This window comes from Patagioenas fasciata, chromosome 1 (assembly GCF_037038585.1).
Source record: "Patagioenas fasciata isolate bPatFas1 chromosome 1, bPatFas1.hap1, whole genome shotgun sequence".
Classification (NCBI taxonomy): domain Eukaryota; kingdom Metazoa; phylum Chordata; class Aves; order Columbiformes; family Columbidae; genus Patagioenas; species Patagioenas fasciata.
Genome location: NC_092520.1, coordinates 214,563,825 through 214,589,871, shown reverse-complemented (window position 1 = coordinate 214,589,871; position 26,047 = coordinate 214,563,825). Strand labels below are relative to the sequence as shown.

General features: G+C 62.1%; 1 protein-coding gene across 2 annotated transcripts in view; it reads right to left on the bottom strand.

Annotated features, from left to right (window-relative positions):
• FLNC (filamin C) overlaps positions 1–26,047 on the bottom strand; it is an 85,559-nt gene that overhangs the window by 47,088 nt on the left and 12,424 nt on the right. For both annotated transcript variants that reach the window (XM_065839207.2, XM_071803568.1), the window contains exons 5-20: positions 24,601–24,719; positions 24,433–24,510; positions 22,818–22,980; positions 20,286–20,486; positions 17,747–17,884; positions 16,615–16,741; positions 14,298–14,434; positions 12,462–12,655; positions 11,862–11,975; positions 10,276–10,419; positions 9,643–9,766; positions 7,858–8,018; positions 7,674–7,764; positions 5,308–5,477; positions 3,104–3,221; positions 1,969–2,231 (exon numbers count right to left, since the gene is read on the bottom strand). In XM_065839207.2, the coding sequence (XP_065695279.1) occupies positions 1,969–2,231; positions 3,104–3,221; positions 5,308–5,477; positions 7,674–7,764; positions 7,858–8,018; positions 9,643–9,766; positions 10,276–10,419; positions 11,862–11,975; positions 12,462–12,655; positions 14,298–14,434; positions 16,615–16,741; positions 17,747–17,884; positions 20,286–20,486; positions 22,818–22,980; positions 24,433–24,510; positions 24,601–24,719 (2,342 nt within the window). The remainder of the gene's footprint in view (positions 1–1,968; positions 2,232–3,103; positions 3,222–5,307; positions 5,478–7,673; positions 7,765–7,857; positions 8,019–9,642; positions 9,767–10,275; positions 10,420–11,861; positions 11,976–12,461; positions 12,656–14,297; positions 14,435–16,614; positions 16,742–17,746; positions 17,885–20,285; positions 20,487–22,817; positions 22,981–24,432; positions 24,511–24,600; positions 24,720–26,047) is intronic.

The window sequence follows — 26,047 nt, the reverse complement described above, 5'->3', positions numbered from 1 at the left end:
GGACACGGGGGACAGGGGTAGATGTGCCAGAACACACCTGGGGGACATGGGGGTCACAGGAGGGGACATGGACACGGGGGACAGGGGTAGGCGTGCCAGAACACACCTGGGGGACATGGGGGTCACAGAAAGGGACATGGACACGGGGGACAGGGGTAGATGTGCCAGAACACACCTGGGGGACATGGGGGTCACAGAAGGGGACATGGACACGGGGGACAGGGGTAGATGTGCCAGAACACACCTGGGGGACGTGGGGGTCACAGAAGGGGACATGGACACGGGGGACAGGGGTAGATGTGCCAGAACACACCTGGGGGACATGGGGGTCACAGAAGGGGACATGGACACGGGGGACAGGGGTAGATGTGCCAGAACACACCTGGGGGACGTGGGGGTCACAGAAGGGGACATGGACACGGGGGACAGGGGTAGATGTGCCAGAACACACCTGGGGGACATTGGGGTCACAGGAGGGGACATGGACACGGGGGACAGGGGTAGACGTGCCAGAACACACCTGGGGGACATGGGGGTCACAGGAGGGGACATGGACACGGGGGACAGGGGTAGACGTGCCAGAACACACCTGGGGGACATCAGGGTCACAGGAGGGGACAGGGATGTCATGGGGGGGACATGAACAGGTGTGATGGGGGGGTAAATGCTGGTGCACAACTAGGGGGACACCAGGGTCACAGGGGGGGACATGGATAGGGGTGACAAGGGTAGACATGCTGGAACACACCTGAGGGACATGGGGGTCAGAAGGGGGGGCAGGGACAGGGGTGACAGGGATAGACGTGCTGGTGCACAACTGGGGGACATGGGGGGGGTCACTGGAGGGGAGAAGGACGGGGGTGACAGGGGGGACATGCTGGTGCACAGCTGGGGGACATGGGGGACAGGGGTGACAAGGGAGGACATGCTGGTGCACACCTGTGGGGACACAGGGCTCACAGGGTGGGGACAGGGATGGGGGTGACGGGGGGGACAGGCTAGAACACACCTGGGGACACATGGAGGTGACAATGACAGAGGGGTGTGAGCGTGCAAGGCGCGTGCAAGGGGGTTCTCACCCTGGAGGGGTCTGGGGTCAATACATACAAGCAGCGCAAGTGTGCAAGGAGCGTGTGAGTAGCGCATGTGAGCGCTGTGTGCGTGCAACGCATATGCACGAGCAGCGTGAGCGTGCAAGGGGTGCGCACGAGCACTGCGAGTGTGCAATGCACACGCACAAGCAGCATGAGCGTGCAAAGTGGGGGTGTCACCTTGGAGAGGCTGAGGGGAGCACGCATGAGCAGCGTGAGTGTGCAAGGAGCTCACACAAGCAGTGTGAGCGTGCAAGGGGTGCACACAAGCACTGTGAGCATGCAATGCACACGCACAAGCAGCATGAGCGTGCAAGGGGGGTGTCACCTTGGAGAGGCTGAGGGCAGCATGCATGAGCAGCGTGAGCGTGCAAGGGGCTCACACAAGCAGCATCAGTGTGCAAGGGGTGCGCACGAGCACTGCGAGTGTGCAATGCACACACACAAGCAGCATGAGCGTGCAAGGGGGGGTGTGTCACCTTGGAGAGGCTGAGGGCAGCGTGCACAAGCAGCATGAGCGTGCAAGGAGCTCACACGAGCACGATGAGTGTGCAAGGGGTGGGTGTCACCTTGGAGAGGCTGAGGGCAGCGTGCACAAGCAGTGTGAGCGTGCAAAGACCTCACACGAGCACTGTGAGCCTGCAAGGGGCTCAGATGAGCAGCGTGAGCGTGCAAGGGGCTCACACGAGCACGATGAGTGTGCAAGGGGGGGTGTCACCTTGGAGAGGCTGAGGGCAGCGTGCACGAGCAGCGTGAGTGTGCAAGGAGCTCACACGAGCATGATGAGTGTGCAAGGGGCTCAGATGAGCAGCGTGAGCGTGCAAGGGGCTCCCACGGGCACGGTGAGCGTGCAAGGGGCGTGCAAGGGGGGTCTCACCTTGGAGGGGTCGGGGGGCAGCGCGGCCTCCACGGGGAAGGGGCTCCCCGGGACCGGGTGCCCGTCGTACGTCACCTCCACCTTGTAGGGTCCCTCGTCGGGGGGGGTGAAGCTGACGGGGTGGGGGCCGCCGGGGGGGGCCGGGCCCACCCTGCAGGGCGTGGGGCGGCGCCCGGGGCCCGTGACCTTGACCTCGACCTTGCCCTGACCCCCCGCCCCCTGCGTCTCCACCGCGAACTCCTGCGCCTGCCCCACCTCGGCCTCTGGGGGGGGGCACAGGGGGGTCAGGGGGGGAACCGCACCCCTAAAATACAGGCGGGGTCCCCCCAGGGTGTCCCCCACCCCATTGGGTGCCCCACAAGTAAAGGTGACCCCCGCACACCCAAGGGTGCCCCCCCAAACCAGGGTGCGCCCCCCTCAAAAGGTGCCCAAGGGGGTCCCCCCCACCCCATTGGTGCCCCCCACAAGGGTGCCCCCCCCCCCCAAACCAGGGTGCCCCTCACACCATTGGGTGCCCCACACCATAAGGGTGTCACCCCAAACCAAGGTGCCCCCCCCAGGGTGCCCATGGGGGTCCCAGGCTCCCCAAGGTGCCCCCCACCCTATGGGGTGCCCCCCATCCTATGGGGAAGCCCCCCCACCCAAGGGTGACCCCCCCACCAAAGTGACCCCCACTGCATGTCACACCTCCCACCCAAGGGTTCCCCCCAAAACCAAAGTGCCCATAGGGGTCCCAAGGCACCCCCCACCCCACAAGGGCGCCCCCCACCCCACAAGGGTGCCCCCCACCCTATGGGGTGTCCCCCCCACCCAAAGGTGATCCCCCCCCACCAAAGTGACCCCCACTGCATGTCACACCCCCCACCCAAGGGTTCCCCCCAAAACCAGGGTGCCCATAGGGGTCCCAAGGCGCCCCCCACCCCACAAGGGCGCCCCCCACCCCACAAGGGTGCCCCCCACCCTATGGGGTGCCCCCCCCACCCAAAGGTGATCCCCCCCCACCAAAGTGACCCCCACTGCATGTCACACCCCCCACCCAAGGGTTCCCCCCAAAACCAGGGTGCCCATAGGGGTCCCAAGGTGCCCCCCCGCCCCCCCATGTCGCACCCCCCACCCAAAGGTGCCCCCCACTCACTGCTGCTCAGCCCCGTGACCTTGACCTTGCCCAACTGCAGCGGGGGGGCCACGGTGACCGGGAAGGGGCTGCGGGGAATGGGGTCCCCCCCGTAGGTGACAGCGACGGCCAAGGGACCCTGTGGGGACACCGGGTCACAAACACCCCCACCCGCGACGTGGGGGGCGGGGAGAAGGGGTGCGGGGCACCCGTGGGGTCTGGGGGGGGTCTGGGGTCACCTATGGGGGCTGAGGATGTTGGGGTCACCCATGGGTGGAAGGGGACCTGGGGTTATGGGGTCAGCCATGGGTGCTGGGGGGGACCTGAGGGTATTCAGGGCACTCATGGGTGACGAGGGGGCTTGGGGAGGGGTCTGGGGTCACCCATGGGTGCTGGGGGGCTTGGGGGTTTCTGGGGTCACCCATGGTGGTGGGGGGGGACCTAAAAGGACTGTGGGCACCCATGGGTGCTGGGGGGAGATCTGGGGGTGCTGGGGTCACCCATGGGTGCTGGGGGGCTTGGGGGTTTCTGGGGTCACCCATGGAAGGGGGGGGGACCTAAGGGGACTGTGGGCACCCATGGGTGCTGGGGGGAGATCTGGGGCTGCTGGGGTCACCCATGGGTGCTGGGGGGCTTGGGGGTTTCTGGGGTCACCCATGGTGGGGGGGGGGACCTAAGGGGACTGTGGGCACCCATGGGTACTGGGGGGAGATCTGGGGGTGCTGGGGTCACCCATGGGTGCTGGGGGGAGATCTGGGGGTGCTGGGGTCACCCATGGGTGCTGGGGGGTGGTTTGGGGGTGCTGGGGTCACCCATGGGTGCTGGGGGGTGGTTTGGGGGTGCTGGGGTCACCCATGGGTGCTGGGGGGGGTCACAAGGGGGTGAAATGTCCCAGGGCTGGGGGAGCACCCATTAGACTGGGGGTCCCTGGGGTGACAGAGGGTGGGGTGGGTGGGGCTGTGACACGGGGGTGACATTGCGGGGGGGTGACCATGGCAAAGGGGGGGCCACTGGAGGGGTGTCGCTATGGGGTGGCGTGCCCTATGGGGTGTGGTTCACTATGGGGTTTTCTATGGGGTGTGGTTCCCCATGGGGTGCCCTGTGGGGTTCCCTATGGGTCAGGTTTCCCTATGGGGTTCCTTATGGGTCGGAGTTACCCATGGGGTGCCCTGTGGGTCAGGGTTCTCTATGTGGTTCCCTATGGGATGTGGTTCCCTATGGGGCTCCCTATGGGACGTGGTTCCCTATGAGATATGGTTCCCTATGGGGTTCTCTATGGGATGTGGTTCCCTATGGGGTTCCCTATGGGATGTGGTTCCCTATGGGGTGTGGTTCCCCATGGGTACCCTGTGGGATTCCCTATGGGTCAAGTTCCACATGGGGTTCCCTGTGGGGTGCCCTATGGGATGTGGTTCCCTATGGGATGTGGTACCCTATGGGGTTCCCTATGGGATGGGGCTCCCTATGAGATGTGGTTCCCTATGGGATTCCCTATGGGATGTGGTTCCCTATGGGATGTGGTACCCTACGGGGCTCCCTATGGGATGGGGTTCCCTATGAGATCTGGTTCCCTATGGGATTCCCTATGGGATATGGTACCCTATGGGATATGGTACCCTATGGGGCTCCCTATGGGATGGGGTTCCCTATGAGATACGGTTCCCTATGGGATGTGGTACCCTATGGGGTGTGGTTCCCCATGGGTGCCCTGTGGGGCTCCCTATGGGTCAGGTTCCCTATGGGGTTCCCTATGGGATGTGGTACCCTCTAGGGTTCCCTATGGGTCAGGTTCCCTATGGGGTTCCCTATGGGTTTCCCTATGGGATGTGGTACCCTCTAGGGTTCCCTATGGGTCAGGTTCCCTATGGGGCTCCCTGTGGGGTGTCCTATTCAATATGGTTCCCTATGGGGTTCCCAATGGGGTGGGTTCCCCATGGGTGCCCCGTGGGTGCCCCGTGGGTGCCCTGTCCTTCCCGCTGTGGGTGCCCCGTGGGTCCCGCCGTGGGTGCCCCGTGGGTCCCACTGTGGGTGCCCCATGGGTCCCGCTGTGGGTGCCCCGTGGGTGCCCCGTGGTTCCCGCCGTGGGTGCCCTACGGGTGCCCCGTGGGTGCCCTGTCGTTCCCGCTGTGGGTGCCCCGTGGGTGCCCCGTGGGTCCCGCTGTGGGTGCCCCGTGGGTGCCCCGTGGTTCCCGCCGTGGGTGCCCGTGGGTGCCCGTGGGCCGCACCTGCTGCAGCGCGGTGTACTTGACGGTGTGCGAGTAGTCGTGGTTGTCGATGAGCTCGAAGTCGCGCACGGCCGGGCCGGGCCCCGCGGCCCCGAACGTCACGTTCAGCGGAGCCTTCCCCGCGCCCTTGGTCTGCACCGTGAAGTGCGTGGGGGCGCCCACCTCCACCCCTGGGACCCACAGACACCATTACTGACCCACAGAGACCCACAGAGACAGACAGAAACCAACAGACAGACACAGAGACAGACAGACACCCATAGACACCCACAGTGACCCACACACAGCGCCCTTGGTCTGCGCCATGAAATGCGTGGGGGCACCCACCTTCACCCCTGGGACCCACAGCAACATCGGTGACCCACAGAGACCCACAGACACACACAGACCCACAGAGACACACACAGACCCACAGATACCCATAGAGACCACCAGACACCCATAGACACCCACAGAGACCCATAGCACCCTTGGTTTGCACCGTGAAGTGCATGGGGGTGCCCATCTCCACACCTGGGACCCACAGCAACATCAGTGACCCACAGAGACCCATAGACACACACAGAGACCCATAGACACCCATACACATCCACAGCGACCCACACACAGCACCCTTGGTCTGCGCCGTGAAATGCGTGGGGGTGCCCACCTCCACCCCTGGGACCCACAGACACCATTACTGACCCACAGAGACCCATAGACACACACAGAGACCCATAGACACCTATAGACATCCACAGCGACCCATACACAGCGCCCTTGGTCTGCACCGTGAAGTGCGTGGGGGCGCCCACCTCCATACCTGGGACCCACAGCGACGTCAGTGACCCACAGAGACCCATAGAGACACACACAGACCCATAGAGACACACACAGACCCACAGAGACCCATAGAGACCAACAGACACCCATAGACACCCACAGAGACCCATAGCACCCTTGGTCTGCACCGTGAAGTGCGTGGGGGCGCCCACCTCCACCCCTGGGACCCACAGACACCATTACTGACCCACAGAGACCCATAGACATCCATAGACACCCACAGCGACCCACACACAGCACCCTTGGTCTGCGCCGTGAAATGCGTGGGGGCGTTCACCTCCACTCCTGACCCACAGCGACATTGGTGACCCACAGAGACCCATAGACACACACAGACCCACAGAGACGCACACAGACCCATAGAGACGCACACAGACCCACAGAGACCCACAGAGACCAACAGACACCCATAGACACCCACAGAGACCCATAGCACCCTTGGTCTGCACCGTGAAGTGTGTGGGGGCGCCCACCTCCACCCCTGACCCACAGCGACATCGGTGACCCACAGAGACCCATAGACACACACAGAGATGCACAGAGACCCATAGAGACAGACAGACACCCATAGAGACTGACAGACACCCATAGAGACTGACAGACACCCATAGACACCCACAGTGACCCACACACAGCGCCCTTGGTCTGCACCACGAAGTGCGTGGGGGCGTCCACCTCCACCCCTGACCCATAGCGACATCAGTGACCCACAGAGACCCACAGAGACACACAGACCCACAGACAGCCATAGTGACCCACAGAGACCCACAGAGACACACAGACCCACAGACAGCCATAGAGACTGACAGACACCCATAGACACCCACGGTGACCCACAGAGCCCAGTTCCACCCCCATGACCCATACGGACATCAGTGACCCATAGTGACCCACAGAGACCTACAGACACCCACAGTGACCAATAGAGACCCACAGCACCCAGCTCCACCCCTGACCCATAGACAGAGTTAGGGACCCACAGTGACCCATAGAGACCCACAGAGACCCACAGCACCCAGCTCCACCCCTGACCCATAGACAGTGTTATGGACCCACAGTGACCCATAGAGACCCACAGAGACCCACAGCACCCAGCTCCACCCCTGACCCATAGACAGAGTTAGGGACCCACAGTGACCCATAGAGACCCACAGAGACCCACAGCACCCAGCTCCACCCCTGACCCATAGACAGAGTTAGGGACCCACAGTGACCCATAGAGACCCACAGAGACCCACAGCACCCAGCTCCACCCCTGACCCATAGACAGAGTTAGGGACCCACAGTGACCCATAGAGACCCACAGAGACCCACAGCACCCAGCTCCACCCCTGACCCATAGACAGAGTTAGGGACCCACAGTGACCCATAGAGACCCAGCTCTGTCCCGACCCATGGAGAGTCAGTGCCCCACAGCCACCCATCTCCACAGCACCTGACGTCCCTGCCCCACAACACCCAGCCCCACAGCGACCCACAGCACCCAGGGCCTCTGCCCCACAACACCCAGCCCCACAGCGACCCCCAGCCCCACATCCCCTCACCGGTGCGGTTGATCCCGGGCCCCTCGGCCTTGACCTTGCTGGCGTCGTGCGACGGGTCCACCTTGATGCGGAAGGGGCTGCTGGGGATCTCCTGGGGACACAGGGGGTGACACGGTGACACGGCAGCTCTATGGGGCACAGACCCCCCCAGGTGACACCGGGAGGGGACGGGTTGGGAAGGCACCTGGTTGGCGAAGAGCACCATGATGGTGTAGAGCCCGGCGCCGGGCGGCGTGTACTTGACCGTGAAGGTGTCGTTGTCGTTCTTGATGATGTCGAAGTCGATGTCGGCTTCCAGCGGCCCCACCACGCCTGGCGCGCACTTGATCCCGATGCTGACGTCACCTGCGGGGGTGGCACCGGGCTCGGGGACGTGTCACCCCCGGGGGTGGGACAGGGGTGAGGGAGCTGGGACTGAGGTGATGGGATGGCGATGAGGGACCAGGTATGGAGGACCAAGACCAGGGATGAGGGACCGTGGACCAGGGATGAGGGACCAGGGATGAGGGACCAAGGACCAGGGATGATTTGGGATGGTGGACCAGGGATGGAGGACCAAGACTGGGGATGATGGACCAGGACCAGGCATGAGGGACCAGGGATGAGGGACCAAGACCAGGGATGAGGGACCAGGGATGAGGGACCAGGGATTATTTGGGATGATTGACCAGGGATGATTTGGGATGAGGAACCAGGGATGAGGGACCAAGACCAGGGATGATGGACCAGGGATGATTTGGGATGATGGACCAGGACCAGGGATGAGGGACCAGGGATAATTTGGGATGATCGACCAGGGATGATTCGGGATGAGGAACCAGGGATGAGGGATCAAGACCAGGGATGATGGGCCAGGAATGATTTGGGATGATGGACCAGGGGTGGAGGACCAAGACCAGGGATGATGGACCAGGACCAGGCATGAGGGACCAGGGATGAGGGACCAGGGATTATCTGGGATGATCGACCAGGGATGATTTGGGATGATGGACCAGGGATTATTTGGGATGATCGACCAGGGATGATTTAGGATGATGGACCAGGGATGATTTGGGATGATGGACCAGGGATAATTTGGGATGATCGACTAGGGATGATTTGGGATGAGGAACCAGGGATGAGGGACCAAGACCAGGGATGATGGACCAGGAATGATTTGGGATGATGGACCAGGGGTGGAGGACCAAGACCAGGGATGATGGACCAGGACCAGGGATGAGGGACCATGGACCAGGGATGAGGGATCATGGATCAGGGATGAGGGAGAAAGGATGATGGATTTGGACCAGGGATGATTTGGGATGAATGGATTTGGGATGATGGGATGGAGGACCAAGACCTGGGACGAAGGACCAGGGATGAGGGACAAGGGATGAGGGACCAGGGACGAGGGACCAGGACCAGGAATAATGGACAAAGGATGAGGGACCAGGAATGAGGGATGAGGGACGTGGACCAGGGACGATGGACCCGGGCCAGGGATGATTGACAAAGGATGCAGGACCAGGGATGAAGGACCAGGACAACAGATGCTGGACCAAGGATGCTGGACCAGGACCAGGGTTGTGGGACCAGAGAAGAGGGATCTGGATCAGGGACGCTGGAGCATAGGACCAGGGATGTGGGACCAGGACCAGGGACGATGGACAAGGGATGCAGGAGCAGGGATGAAGGATGAGGACCAGGGATGCTTGGATGAGGAGCAGGAGTGATGGAAGAGTACCAGGGATGAAGGAACAGGGATGAGGGATCAGGGATGAGGGATCTGCACCAGGGATGACGGATCTGGACCAGGGATGATGGATCTGGACCAGGGACAAATCACCCAGGACCAGAGATGCTGGACCAAGACCAGGGATGATGGACTTGGACCAGGGATGCGGGACCAGAGGTGCTGGACCAGTGCTGCAGGACCCGGGTTCATACCCACAGAGGGGTCCCCACGGGTGTCCCCCGCGGTGTCACCCACCCTGCCCGGCCTCACTGCAGTCCACGGTGAAGTAGGTGGGCTCGTTGGCCTTCAGCCCCGTCTTCTCCACACCCGGCCCGTAGACCTTCACCCTGCCGGGGTGGCTGCCCTCCCCCACGTTCACCTGCGGGTGTGGGGTGTCACCGGGGTCACCCGGGGTGCCAGGGACCCCCATCTCCATCCCCATGGGGCCCCAACCCCACCCCTGGCACCCCATAGGCCTGGGGCCCCCATCTTCCCACAGGACCCCATCTCCACCCCATCACCTTATGAACCACCCATGGCCAACACTCTCCATTCCCATCACCCCACGGCTCCCCCATGGCTACCCCAGCACCCCATAAGTCCAAGAGCCCCATCTCCATCCCCATCACCCAACGGGACCCTCATCCCCACCTCATCACCTATGGACCACCCATGGCCAAGCCATCACCCCATGGGACCCCCACCTCCATCCCCAGCACCCAGGGGACTTCTCATGGCCACCCCAGCACCCCATAAGTCCAAGACCCCCATCTCCATCCCCATCAGCCCGTGGGACCTCCATCTCCACTCCATCACCTCATGGGCCACCCATGGCCAACCCATCACCCATGGACCCCCATGGCCACCCCGGTCCCCTATGGCACCCACCCGGAAGGGGCTGCGGGGGGTGTTTACGCCCCCCCAGGTGACGATGATGGTGTGCTTGATGGCCTTGGTGGGCACGTAGACGCAGTGGTAGGTGCCGTCCCCATTGTCCTTCACCTTGATGTCAATGGGGAAGCCCTCGGCGTCCTGCGGGCAGTGGGTGGGGGTGAGGGGATCCATTGGCACCCAAGAGCAACCAACATCACCCATTGTCATCCAACAGCACCCAAGAGCAACCGACGTCACCCATTGTCACCCAACGGCATCCAAGAGCAACCAACGTCACCCATTGTCACCCAACGGCATCCAAGAGCAACCAACGTCACCCATTGTCATTCAACGGCACCCAAGAGCAACCAACGTCACCCATTGTCGTCCAGCGGCACTCAACAGCATCCAATGGCACCCAACAACACTCAATAATACCAATGGCACCCAGTGACACTCAGTCATACTCAATGGCACCCAACGGCATCCAGTGTCACCCAATGACACCCAAAACCACCCAACAGCATCCAATGGCACCCAACATCATCCCATGGCACCCAGTGACACTCAACATAATCCAATGGCACCCAATGATGCTCAGTGGCACCCAACGGCACCCAACAACACTCAATGACACCCAACGGCATCCAACACCACCCAATGGCATCCAACAGCACCCAACAACACTCAATGACTCCCAACAGCACCCAATGGTACTCAGTAGCACCCAACAGCACTCAACGGCACTCAGTGGCACCCAATGATAACAAACATCATTCAATAGCACCCAACGACATTCAGTGGCACCCAACAGCACTCAATGTCATCCAGTGGCAACCAATGGCACCCAATGGCTCCCAGTGGCATCCAATGGCACACAATGACACCCAACATCATCCAATGGCATCCAACAACACTCAATGGCACCCAACGGTACCCAATGTCATCCAATGGCACCTAGCAGTTCCCAATGCCACTCAGCATCATCCAATGGCACCCAACGGCACCCAATGACATGTAATGGAACTCAGTGACACCCAATGGTACTCAGTGGCACTCTACATCATCCAATGGCACTCAATGACACCCAATGGCACTCAGTGACAACCAACATCATCCAGTGGCACCCAATGGCACCCAAGAGAACTCATTGGCACTCAGTGGCACTCAAAATCATCCAACAGCACCCAAAGGCACTCAGTGGCACCCAAAATCATCCAATGGCACCCAAAGGCACTCAATGGCACTCAAAATCATCCAGTGGCACCCAAAATCATCCGATGGCACTCAAAATTATCCAATGTCACCCAATGACACCCAAGAGAACTCATTGGTGCTCAAAGGCACTCAACATCATCCAGTGGCACCTAATGGCACTCAATGGCACACAAAATCACCCAATGGCACTCAACAGCACCCAATGGCACTCAACAGCACCCAATGGCACTCAACATCATCCAATGGCACTCAACAGCACCCAATGGCACCCAACAGCACCCAATGGCACCCAACAGCACTCAGTGGCACCCAAGGGAACTCAATGGCATCCAGTGTCACCCAACAACACCCAAGGGAACTCAGTGCCACCCATCGGTCCCCACCTGTGCGTAGAGCTTGAGGGGCCCCTTGCCGGCGCCGCGGGCGTCGATGGTGAACTCTGCCGGCCGCTCCACGATGCAGCCGTTGGGCTCCAGCCCTGGCCCGAAGGCCTTCACCTGCAGGGGGCAGCGGGGTCAGGGTGCTGAGTTGGGGGGCAGCACCCAGGGTGACAAGGGGCAGCACCCAGGGGTGACAAGGGGCAGTGGGTGTTGCTGCAGGGCGGGGGGAGTTAGGGGTCATAGTTGGTCTCTATGGGTTGCTGTGGGTCTCTGTGGGTCACTATGGGTCACCACAGGTTTCTATGGGTCATGGTAGGGCTCTGTGGGTCCCTATGGGTCACAGTGAGTTACTGTGGGTCTATCGGTCACTATGGGGGGTTAGGGGTCACAGTTGGTCTCTACGGGTCGTTGTGGGTCTCTGTGGGTCACTGTGGGTCACCACAGGTTTCTATGGGTCGTGGTAGGGCTCTGTGGGTCCGTATGGGTCACAGTGAGTTACTGTGGGTCTATGGGTCACTATGTGGGAGTTAGGGGTCACAGTTGGTCTCTACGGGTCGCTGTGGGTCTCTGTGGGTCTCTGTGGGTCTCTGTGGGTCGCGGTACCTTGTCGGGCCAGCTCCCGGGCGCCGCGGGCAGGACGTGCGCGATGAAGGGACTGTCCCTGATGTCCTCGTCGTCACACACCACGTGCACCGCGTAGTCCCCGCTCTCCGTGGGCCAGTACCGCACGTCACACGAGCCGTCCCCGCGGTCGTCACACTCGATGCGCGCCTGCGACGGGCCCTCGATCGAGAACCCTGCGGGGACATCGGGGTCACACCGGGGGGACATCGATGGGTGACACCCCAGGGACCCGCCTGCGACGGGCCCTCGATCGAGAACCCTGCGGGGACATCGGGGTGACACCGGGGGGACATCAATGGGTGACACCCCAGGGACCCGCCTGCGACGGGCCCCCGATTGAGAACCCTGCGGGGACATCGGGGTGACACCGGGGGGACATCAATGGGTGACACCCCAGGGACCTGCTTGGGGCAGGCCCTCAATCAAGAACCCTGTGGGGACATTGGGGTGACACCAGGGGTGACATCAGGGGATCGACTTGGGATGGGCCCTCAATTGAGAACCCTTCAGGGACATCACGATCACACCAGGGTGACATCAGGGGGTGACATCGCAGGGACCCGCTTGCAACAGGCCCTCGATTGAGAACCCTGCGGGGGACATCATGGTGACACCAGGGGTGACACCGGGGACCCGCCTGGGACAGGTCCTCAGTGGGGAACCCCACAGGTGACACCAGGACATGGGCATCCCCCAGCCCCTGCCCATGTCCTCACCATGATGTCCCCATGTCCTCACCATCATGTCACCCAATATGTCCCCATGTCCCCATCACCACGCCCCATGTCCTCACCATAGTGTCCCCTGCTCCATGCCCATGTCCCCATCATGATGCCACCCAATCTGTCCCCACCATGATGTCACCCAGCATGTCCCCATGTGCCCACCACAATGTCCCAAATATGTTCCACGTCCATACCATAGTGTCCCCATATCCTCACCATGGTGGCCCCCAATATGTCCCCATCAGTGTCCCCCACTCCGTGTCCATGTCCCCACTGCAATGTCCCCCGCTCCATGCCGATGTCCCCACCACAACGTCCTCCAATGTGTCCCATGTCCCCATCATGATGTCCCCCAACCCATAGTGATGTCCCCACCACAGCATCCTCCATGTCCTCACCATGATGTCACCCAACACGTCCCCACCACAACGTCCCATGTCCTCACCACAATGCCTCCCACTCCATGCCCATGTCCCCACCACAATGTCCTCCAACGCGTCCCATGTCCCCATCATGATGTCCCCCAGCCCATATTGATGTCCCCACCATAGCATCCTGCAGTCCACGTCCATGTCCTCACCATGATGTCACCCAACACATCCCCACCACAACGTCCCATGTCATCACCATAGTGTCCCCTGCTCCATGGCCATGTCCTCACCACGATGTCACCCAACACGTCCCCACCACAACGTCCCATGTCCTCACCACAATGCCTCCCACTCCATGCCCATGTCCCCACCACAATGTCCTCCAACGCGTCCCATGTCCCCATCATGATGTCCCCCAGCCCATATTGATGTCCCCACCATAGCATCCTCCAGTCCACGTCCATGTCCTCACCATGATGTCACCCAACACATCCCCACCACAATGTCCCATGTCATCACCATAGTGTCCCCTGCTCCATGCCCATGTCCTCACCACGATGTCACCCAACACGTCCCCACCACCATGCCCCATGTCCTCCCCGTAGCGTCTCCCTCTCCACGCCCATGTCGCCATCATGATGCCCCCCAACACGTCCCCACCGCGATGCTCTCCCGCGTGTCCCCATGTCCCCAGCCCCGTCCCCCGTGTCCCCACTCACCCAGTGTCCCCACTTCGGTGCCGATGGCCTCCACCACGAAGTCGGCCGACTGTCCCACCACACCGCGCTCCAGCCCCGGCCCCCAGGCGCGGACCTTCTGCGTGCCCGGGGGGGGCGCCACCTGCACCTCGAACGGGCTGGGGACGGGGACACCGCGGTCACACCCCCTGTTTGCACACCCGCCGTGCTCCTTGTGCTCCCCATTGCACCCCCTTGCACGCCCCTCACACCTCCTGCACACTCGCCGTGCTCCTTGCACCCCCCTTCGCACGTCATGCACCCCTCGAATGCCCCTTGCACGCCCATTGCGCACCCCACTGCAAACCCCCTTGCACACTCGCCACTTGCTTTGCACACCCCAAATGTGCCTTGCACGCCCTCCATGTGTCTTGCACACCCCATTGCACACTCTCCACTTGCTTTGCACACCCTCCATTTGCTTTGCACACCCTAAATGTGCCTTGAACACCCTCCACATGCCTTGCACACCCCATTGCATACCCCCTTGCACACTCCTTACACACCCCTTGCACCCCCAGGCACCTTGCACACATACCCCCTTGCACACCCTCCATGCCCCTTGCACACCCTGCACACCCACCATGTGCCTTGCACACCCCTTGCACACCCTGAAAGCCCCTTGCACAACCTCCATGTGCCTTGCATGTGCCTTGCACACCTGTTGCATGCCCCTTGCACACTTCGCACACCCTCCACATGCCTCACATGTGCCTTGCACACCCTTTGCACACTCCTTACACACTACGCACACCCCTAGCACACATACCTTGCACAACTTCCAATTACCTTGCACACTCCCCATGCCCCTTGCATACCCTAAATGCCCCTTGCATACCCTAAATGCCCCTTGCACACCCTCCCACCCCTTGCATGTGGGATGGGGAGTCCCCAGGAGTGGGGGTGTCCCATAGGTGTGGGGATCCCCACGGGTGGTGTGGGGGGGACCCATGGATGGGGGTCAGGGGGGTCCCATGTTGGGTGATCTGACCTACAGGGGATGATGGGGGATCCAGGGGGTCCCATGTTGGGGCAGGGTCCCCATGGGTGGGTTGGGGTGGTCCCATGTGTGGGGGGACCCACATGGGTGGGGTGGAGAGGGTCCCACAGGTGGGGGGTTCCCGTGAGTCGGGGGATCCCCGTGGGTGAGTTGGGGGGTCCCTAGGGTGAGGTGTCCCATGGGTGGGGGGATCCCCATGGGTGAGGTGTCCCATGGGTGGGGGGATCCCCATGGGTGAGTTGGGGGGGTCCCATGAGTGAGTTGGGGGGTGTCCCATGAGTGAGAGGATCCCCATGGGTAAGTTGGGGGGTCCCATGGGTGAGACGTCCCATGGGTCAGGGGATCCCCATGGGTGAGTCAGGGGGTCCCATGGGTGAGTTGGGGGATCCCCATGGGTGAGTCAGGGGGTCCCATGGGTGAGTTGGGGGATCCCCATGGGTGAGTTGAGGGATCCCCATGGGTGAGATGGGGGGTCCCATGGGTGAGGTGTCCCACGGTGGGGGGATCCCCATGGGTGAGTTGGGGGACCCCCATGGGTGAGTTGGGGGGGGTCTCATGGGTGAGTCAGGGGGTCCCATGGGTGAGATGGGGGGTCCCATGGGTGAGGTGTCCCACGGTGGGGGGATCCCCATGGGTGAGTCAGGGGGTCCCCATGGGCGAGTTGGGGGTCCCCATGGGTGAGTCGGGGGGTCCCATGGGTGGCGGTCTGGGGGTCCCATGGGTGGGGTGTCCCATGGGTGGAGGGATCCCCATGGGTGAGTCGGGGGATCCCCATGGGTGAGTTGGGGGATCCCCATGGGTGAGTCAGGGGGTCCCCATGGGTGAGTCAGGGGGTCCCATGGGTGAGGTGTCCCATGGTGGGGGAATCCCCATGGGTGAGTTGGGGGTCCCCATGGGTGAGTCGGGGGGTCCCATGGGTGGCGGTCTGGGGGTCCCATGGGTGGGGTGTCCCATGGGTGGAGGGATCCCCATGGGTGAGTTGGGGGTCCCCATGGGTTAATCGGGGGTCCCCATGAGTGAGTTGGGGGTCCCCATGGGTGAGTCGGGGGTGTCTCATGGGTGAGTCGGGGGTCCCCATGGGTTAATCGGGGGTCCCCATGAGTGAGTTGGGGGTCCCCATGGGTGAGTCGGGGGTGTCTCATGGGTGAGTTGGGGGGTCCCATGGGTGAGTCAGGGGTCCCCATGGGTGAGTTGAGGGGTCCCATGGGTGAGTCGGGGGTGTCTCATGGGTGAGTCGGGGGGTCCCATGGGTGAGGTGTCCCACGGGTGGGGGGATCCCCACACTGGGGGCGTTCTGACCTGCGTGGGATGGCGTAGCCCCCCCAGGTGATGGACACCTGGTACCGCCCGGGCACCTTGGGCAGGTACTCGCACTCGTAGACGCCGTCGCCCACGTCCCGAACCGTCACCGGCTCCTCCGTGCCCTCTGCAAACGGGGGGGTCAGGGGGGCACCCCCAGCTGGGGTCACCCCCCGAACCGTGTGCACCCCCCTGCGGGCACCGCGCAACCGGGGACCCCCAGCTGTGTCACCCCCATCATGGGGGCTCCCCAAACCATGAGCCACCCCCCACACCAAATTTGGGAAGCCCTGTGGTGCCCCCCCAGCCATAAGACCCCTATGGATCCCCAATGGTGCCCCCCCCCAAACTGTGTTGTCAGTTCACATTCACATCCCCCATAGACACCCCAATCATGCACCCCCCACCATGGACACCCCCATGGTGTCCCCCAACACTGTGACAGCCCCTTGGACCCCCCCAACATTGCAACCCCCCATAGACACTCCCAAAGCATGAACCCCCCCCATAGTAACTCCCCAATCATGCACCCCCTCCATAGACACCCCCATGGTGCCCCCCAAACCCTCCTCCCCCATGGACACCCCCAAAATGCCACACTCCCTCCATAGCCCCCCCCATGGCACCCCCAGACCCTGCACCCCCTCATAGACCCCCCATGGACCCCCTGGCCATGCACTCCCCCAAACATGGGCACCCCCAAGGTGGCCCCACCTGTGCACCCCCCATAGGGACCCCCAACCCTCTGTCCCTCATGGGTACCCCCAAATCACGACGTCCCAACCCTGTGTCCCACATAGACACCCCCATAGTGTCCCCACCCTTGAACCCCATGAACCCCCCCCATATGGAGCCACCAATCACGCACCCCTGATGGGCACCCCATAGACACCCCCATGGTGCCCCCCACTCATTATCCCCTATGGGTACGCCCATGGACCCCCCCAACATTGCATACCCCATGGACAACCCCATTGACACCCCCAAACCATTAACCCCCCATAGACACCCCGATGGTGTCGCCCAACCCTGTGTCCCCCATAGACACCCTCATGGACCCCCCAGAACTTTGCACCCCCCCATGGTGCCCCCCATCATGCACCCCCCCCAAGACCCCCACGTCCCCACTCACGGGGTCCCTTGACCAGCACGCGCAGGTCCCCGGTCCCCGCGCCCCGCGTTGTCACCCTGAAATCGGCCACCTCGTGCACCCGCAGACCCTTGGGCTGCAGCCCCCGCCCCGTGGCGCGGCACTGCTGGGGACAGCACGCTGGGGACAGGGACAGTGTCACCAACCACACTGCCACCTGTCACCCGGCACTGCTGGGGACAGCACGCTGGGGACAGGGACAGTGTCACCAACCACACTGCCACCTGTCACCCGGCACTGCTGGGGACAGCACGCTGGGGACAGGGACAGTGTCACCAACCACACTGCCACCTGTCACCCGGCACTGCTGGGGACAGCACGCTGGCGACACAAACAGTGTCACCAACCACACTGCCACCTGTCACCCGGCACTGCTGGGGACAGCACGCTGGGGACACAAACAGTGTCACCAACCACACTGCCACCTGTCACCCGGCACTGCTGGGGACAGCACGCTGGGGACAGGGACAGTGTCACCAACCACACTGCCACCTGTCACCCGGCACTGCTGGGGACAGCACGCTGGGGACACAAACAGTGTCACCAACCACACTGCCACCTGTCACCCGGCACTGCTGGGGACAGCACGCTGGGGACACAAACAGTGTCACCAACCACACTGCCACCTGTCACCCGGCACTGCTGGGGACAGCACGCTGGGGACACAAACAGTGTCACCAACCACACTGCCACCTGTCACCCGGCACTGCTGGGGACAGCACGCTGGGGACACAAACAGTGTCACCAACCACACTGCCACCTGTCACCTGTCACCATCCCACAGTATGCTGGGGACAGGGACAGTGTCACACTGTGTCACCTGTCACCCAGCACTGCTGGGGACAGCACACTGGGGACAGGGACAGTGTCACACGGTGTCACCTGTCACCCGGCATTGCTGGGGACAGGGACATCAGTGTCACACAGTGTCACCTGTCACCTGCCACCACACCACAGCACTCCTAAGGACAGAGACAGTGTCACCAACCACCAACCACACTGTCACCTGTCACCCGGCACTGTTGGGGACACAGACAGTGTCACACGGTGTCACCTAGCACTCCTGGGGACAGCACTGCTGGGGACAGGGACACCAGGGTCACATGGTGTCACCTGTCACCCAGCACTGCTGGGAACAGCACACTGGGAACAGGGACAGTGTCACCAACCACTGACCACACTGTCACCTGTCACCCAGCATAGCTGGGGACAGCACGCTGGGGACAGGGACAGTGTCACCACCTGTCACCTGCCACTACCCCACAGATTGGCACTGCTGACAATGTGCCACCCACACTGTCACCCAGCACTGTTGGAGACAGCAGACCGGGACAGGGACAGCAGTGTCACACACTGTCACCCACACTGTCACCCAGCACTGTTGGAGACAGCAGACCAGGACAGGGACAGCAGTGTCACACACTGTCACCCACACTGTCACCCAGCACTGTTGGAGACAGCAGACCGGGACAGGGACAGCAGTGTCACACACTGTCACCCACACTGTCACCCAGCACTGTTGGAGACAGCAGACCGGGACAGGGACAGCAGTGTCACACACTGTCACCCACACTGTCACCCAGCACTGTTGGAGACAGCAGACCGGGACAGGGACAGCAGTGTCACACACTGCCACCCAGCACTGTTGGAGACAGCAGACTGGGACAGGGACAGCAGTGTCACACACTGTCACCCACACTGTCACCCAGCACCCAGGCCTGCCAGGCTGGGGTCCCCAGGAAAGGGTTCATGGGCACCACTGGGGACATGGGGTGGGGACAGAGTGGGGACACCCAGGGGCATAAGGGACTCATGGGTACAGGATGGTGCCATAGGGACACCCTAGGGACACAGGAGTGTCATGGGGTCTCCAGGGGCATAAGGGATCCATGGGGACACCCTGGGGACAGAAGGTGCTATGGGGACACCCTGGAGTATAAGTGACCCATGGGGACACTCTGGGGACAGAGGCTGCTACAGGGACATCCTAAGGGTGCTATGGGGACATTCTGGGGACACGGGGTCCCTAGGGGCATAAGGGACTCATGGGGACACCCTGGGGACAGCCTAGGGCATAAGGGTGCCATGGGGACACATTGAGGACACAGGGGTGCCATGGGGTCCCCAAGGGGACACTCTGGGGACATAAGGGTGCCATGGGGTCCCTAGGGGCATGAGGGACCCACGGGGACATGAGGGGGCATAAGGGACCCATGGGGACACCCTGGGGACACCCTAGGACATAAGGGTGCCATGGGGACACATTGAGGACACAGGAGTGCCATGGGGTCCCCGAGGGGACACCCTGGGGACAAGTGTGTGCCATGGGGTCCCCAGGGGCATGAGGGACCCACGGGGACATGAGGGCGCATACAGGACCTATGGGGACACAGGGCACTCTGGGGACAGGGTGCCACATGGGTGTCAGGGGCCACCACAGGCACTGGTGGGTGCCATGGGGACATGGTGGGACTGACGGGTGCCACGGGGACAGGGTGGGGACACCCGGGACAGCTCTCACCTTCAGACACGTTGACAGCGAAGGGACTCTTGGGGATCTGGGCGCCGGCGTAGGTGACGCAGATGGTGTGTGTCCCCTCCAGGACGGGCCGGTAGGTGCAGCGGAAGATGTTGTCCCCCTTGTCCTCCAGCATCACCTCCACCGTGTCCCGCCGGCCCTGCGGGTCCACAATCACCACGCCCACGTCGCCAGGGCCAGCGCCTGTCACCGCGGGGACATCGGGTCAGTGCCACCAGGCCAGGCCATGGCCATGTCACCATAAGGACATGGCCACAGAGCCACCACGACATCCATCCCATGGCCATGTCACCATGACAACATGGCCCCAGAGCCACCAGGCCAGGTCATGGCCATGTCACCATGAGGACATGGCCACAGATCCACCACGACATCCATCCCATGGCCATGTCACCACAAAGACATGATTTCAGAGCCACCAGGCCAGGCCATGGCCATGTCACCATGAGGACATGGCCACAGAGCCACCACAACATCCATCTCATGGCCATGTCACCATGAAGAGATGGTTCCAGTGTCACCAGGCCAGGCCATGGCCATGTCACCATGAGGATGTGGACCCAGAGCCACCAGACCAGGCCATGGCCATGTCACCATGAAGACATGATTCCAGAGCCACCAGGCCAGGCCATGGCCATGTCACCATGAGGACATGGCCACAGAGCCACAACATCCATCCCATGGCCATGTCACCATGAAGACATGGTTCCAGTGTCACCAGGCTAGGTCATGGCCACGTCATCATGAGGACATGGCTCCAGTGTCACCATAAGGACATGATCCCAGCGCCACCCAGCCACATAATGGCCATGCTAACAGGAGGAAGTGTCCCCAGAGCCATCAGGTCATGCCATTACGAGGACTTGGCCACAGAGCCACCACGACATCCATCCTATGGCCATGTCACCATGAGGACATGATTCCAGTGTCACCAAGCCAGGTCATGGCCATGTCACCATGAGGATATGGCCACAGAGACACCACAACATCCATCCCATGGTCATGACATCATTAGGACATGTCCCCAGAGCCACCAGGCCAGGCCAGCATGAAGAGACAGCCCCAGAGCCATAAGCCACACCATGGCCATGTCACCATGAGGACATGGCCCCGGAGTCCCCAGGCTGTGGTCATGTCACCATGAGGACACAGGCTCAGTGCCACCAGGCCATATCACCACAAGGACATGTCTCCAGAGCCACCAGGCCATCCCATGGCCATGTCACCATGGGAAAATAGCACCAGAGCCACCAGAACATGCCACCTGAGAAGATGACACCGGACTCAGTCATCTCATGGACATTTCACCATGAGGACATGTCCCCAAAGCCACTAGGCCAGGTCAGCATGAGGACACAGGCTCAGTGCCACCAGGCCATGGCATGGCCATGTCATCATGAGGACACCAGCTCAGTGCCACCAGGCCATGGCCCCAGAGCCACCAGGCCAGGTCACCAGGAGGACATGGCCTCAGTGCCACCCAACCATACCATGGCCATGCTGTCATGGGGACATGGCCTCAGAGCCACCATGGGGACATGGTGCCAGTGCCACCCAGCCATCCCATGGCCGTGCCACCATGGGAATAGAGCACCAGAGCCACCAGGCTGTGCCATCTTGAGAACAGGACATCATAGCCACCCAGCACCACCACGGCCATGTCACCATGAGGACATCACCCCAGAGCCATCAGGCCACACCATGGCCATGCCACCAAGAGGGTGTGACCTCAGCATCACCAGGCCACACCATGGCTATGTCACCATGAGGACATGGCCCCAGAGCCACCCAGCACCATTGTGGCCATGTCACCATGAGGACATGGCCCCAGAGTTATCAGACCACACCATGGTCATGTCACCAAGAGGGTGTGACCTCAGTGTCATCAAGACACACTACGGCCATGTCACTGTGAGGACGTGTCCCCAGAGCCACCAAGCACCACCATGGCCATGTCACCGTGAGGACATGGCCCCAGAGTCATCAGACCACACCATGGTCATGCCACCAAGAGGGTGCGACCTCAGTGTCCTCAAGACACATCATGGCCATGTCACCATGAGAAGGTGGCCCCAGAGCCACCAGGAAACACCATGGCCATGTCACCATGAGGACACGTCCCCAGAACCACCAAGCCATTCCACGGCCATGTCACCATGAGGAACATGTCCCCAGAACCACCAAGCTATGCATCCTATGGCCACGTCACCATGAGGATGTGTCTCCAGAGCCACCAAGCCACCCATCCTATGACCATGTCACCATGAGGATGTGTCCCCAGAACCACCAAGCCATCCATTCTATGGCCATGTCACCATGAGGGCGTGTCCCCAGAGCCACCAAGCCATCCATCCTATAGCCATGTCATCATGAGGACATGTCCCTACTCCTACCAGGCCATTCCATGGCCATGTCACCATGAGGACATGTCCCCAGAGACACCAGGCTACACCATGGCCATGTCACCATGAGGACACCCCTCAGTGCCACCGCCTCGCCGTGTCCCCAGCCCACCTGCGGTGTAGATGTCGAAGTAGGTGGGCTTGTTGGCCACGTTGCCCACGGGCTCCAAGCCGGGCCCACGCGCTGTCACTTTGCTGGCATCCCCCAGGGCCATGGCCACGTTGACACCAAAGGGGCTCTTGTCGATGTTCTGCCCCGCAAACAGCACTGTCACCTGTGGGGTGAGGGGACAGAGGGGGACGCGTCACCCAGGGCCAACTGGCACCTCCAGGACCTCACACAGGGACACCAAGGTCCCCCCAACATGGCCTGGAGGGACCCTCAAGTCACCTCATGGGACCCCCAGTGCAACACCCCAGGGGACCCTCATGTGACAGTCCTGGGGACACTTGTGGACCCCCCAGAGACCCCAATGCAATGGTCAGTGGGGACCCCAATGGGACCCCCAAGGGACCCCCAGAATGTCCCTGAGGGACCCCCAAGGTCACCTCATGAGACCCCCAGTACAGCACCTCAAGGGACCCTCTTGTCACACCCCTCCAGGGACCCCAACTCAATGGTCAATGGAGACATAAATGGGACCCCCAGGGTCCCTCAATGTCCCCCCCTAGTGAAATAGCCCAGAGGACCCTCATGTGACACCCTTGGGGACACTTGTGGACACCCCAGGGACTCTCCCAGGGACCCCAACTCAATGGCCAATGGGACCCAATGGGACCCCCAAGGTCACCCCAGAACGTCCCTGAGGGACCCCCAAGGTCCCCCACAGTGCAACACCCCTGGAGACCCTCATGTGACACCCCAGGGGACCCTCACGTGACACTCCAGGGGACACTTGGGGACCTCAATGGGACCCCGATACCATGGCCAGAGGAGATCAAATTGGGAACCCCAAGGTCACCCCAACGTGGTGCTGAGGGACCCCAGGTTCCCCTCATGGGACCTCAGTACAACACCCCAGGGGACCCTCATGTCACACCCCTGGGGACACTTGTGGACCCCCCCAGGGACTCCAATGCAATGGCCAGTGGGGACATAAATGGGACAAGCAAGGTCACCCCAGAACACCACTGAGAGACCCCCAAAATCCCCCCCCGTGCAATAGCCCAGGCGACCCTCATGTGACACCCTTGGGGACACTTGTGGACACCCCAGGGACCCTCCCAGGGACCCCAACTCAATGGCCAATGGGACCAAATGGGACCTCCAAGGTCACCCCAGAACGTCCCTAAGGTACCCCCAAGGTCCCCTCAGTGCAACACCCCTGGAGACCCTCATGTGACATCCCAGGGGACACTTGTGGACCCCCAGAGAGATCCCAATGCAATGGCCAGTGGGGACCCCAATGGGACACCCAAGGTCACCCCAAGAACATCTCAGGGGACCCCCAGGGTCCCCTACAGTGCAACAACCCTGGAGACCCTCATGTGACACCCCAGGGCACCCTCAGGTGACACTCCAGGGGACCCTCATATGACACCCCAGGGGACACTTGTGGACCCCCAGAGAGATCCCAATGCAATGGCCAGTGGGGACCCCAATGGGACACCCAAGGTCACCCCAAGAACCTCCCTGAGGGACCCCCAGGGTCCCCTCTCAGTGCAACACCCCAGGGGACCCTCATGTGACACTCCAGGGGACCCCCCGTCCTGAGGACACTCCTCACCTTGTGCAGCCCCCCAACTTTGGGGACATAGGTGACACTGTACGTCCTCTTCTTGTCATTGTTGGGCACCACCTTGGCCTGGAAACGGGGAGGGTAAACCCCAAAAATAAGCTCCGGGGGGAGGTGACAGAGACGTGGGGACCCCCCGTGGGTGTCACCCCCCGGTACCTCCTCGGTGTGTCCCTCGGGGTCCTCCACGTAGACCAGCACCTCGCCCACCCCCGCGTCCAGCGTCTCCACCGTGAACTGCGCCGGGCGCAGCACCACGTTCCCCTGGGGCTCGATCCCTGGGGGGACACGGGGTCAGGGGACACCCCCGGACCCTCCCCGGGGGGGACAACCAGCACTGGGACCCCTGGAACACCCAGAACTTGGGACATGCAGGTGATCCAGGTGGCACTTGGAGGTGATGGGGGGGACACGGGGGGACCCTGGGGGTCACCACATTCCCCAGTGGCTCGATCCCTGGGGGGGACACGGGGTCAGGGGACACCCCCAGATCCCCCCCCGGGGGGGACAACGAGCCCTGGGACCCCCAAAATCCCCCCAGAGTGGGACATCCAGGTGGCACTTGGAGGTGACAAGGTGGGCATGTGGGGACCCCGGGGGTCACCATGTTCCCCTGCGGCTCGATCCCTGGGGGGACACGGGGTCAGGGGACACCCCTGGGCCCCCCCACGGGACACATCCACCCCCAGGACCCCAAAAGTCCCTGGGACCCCCAGGACACCCAGAGCATGGGACACTCAGGTGGCATTTGGAGGTGACAGGGGGGACATGGGGGGACCCTGGGGGTCACCACGTTCCCCTGCAGCTTGAGCCCTGGGGGGGGACACGGGGTCAAGGACCCCCCTGGGAACACATCCACCCCTCAAAATCCCCCCAGAGTGGGACACGCAGGTGGCACTTGGAGGTGACAAGGGGACCCTGGACACCCCCAGGGATGGAAGGGACCTTGGTGCTCCAAGGGGGTCCCTGGGCATGGGGGGCAGCCATGGGTCCCCACATGTCCCCTCCCCATGTCCCCCTGTCTCTGCCCCTGTCCCCATGTCCCCCTGTCCCCCAGTCCCTGTGTCCCACAGTCCATGTCCCCCTGTCCCATGTCCCAATATCACCCCCCTGACCCCCATCTCTGTCCCTGTCCCCATGTCCCACATCCCCATGTCCTCCTGTCCCCCTGTCTCTGTCCCTGTCCTGTGTCCCCATGTCCCTGTCCCCATGTCCCTGTCTCGTGTCCCAATGTCATTCCCCATTCCCATGTCCCCCTGTCTCTGTCCCTGTCCTGTGTCCCCCTGTCCTCTTGTCCCCTGTCTGTCCCTGTCCTGTGTCCCCCTCTCCCCATGTCCCCCTGTCCCCATATCCTGCGTCCCCATGTCCCCCATCCCCATGTCCTCCTGTCCCCTGTCTCTGTCCCTGTCCCCATGTTCCCCATCCCCACGTCCCCCTGTCTCTGTCCCTGTCGCCATGTCCTCATGTCCCCCAGTCCCTGTGTCACACAGCCCCATGTCCCCCTGTCTCTGTCCCTGTCCCCATGTCCCCCATCCTCATGTCCTCCTGTCCCCCATTTCTGTCCCCCATCCCCATGTCCCCCATCTCCATGTCCCCCATCCCTTGT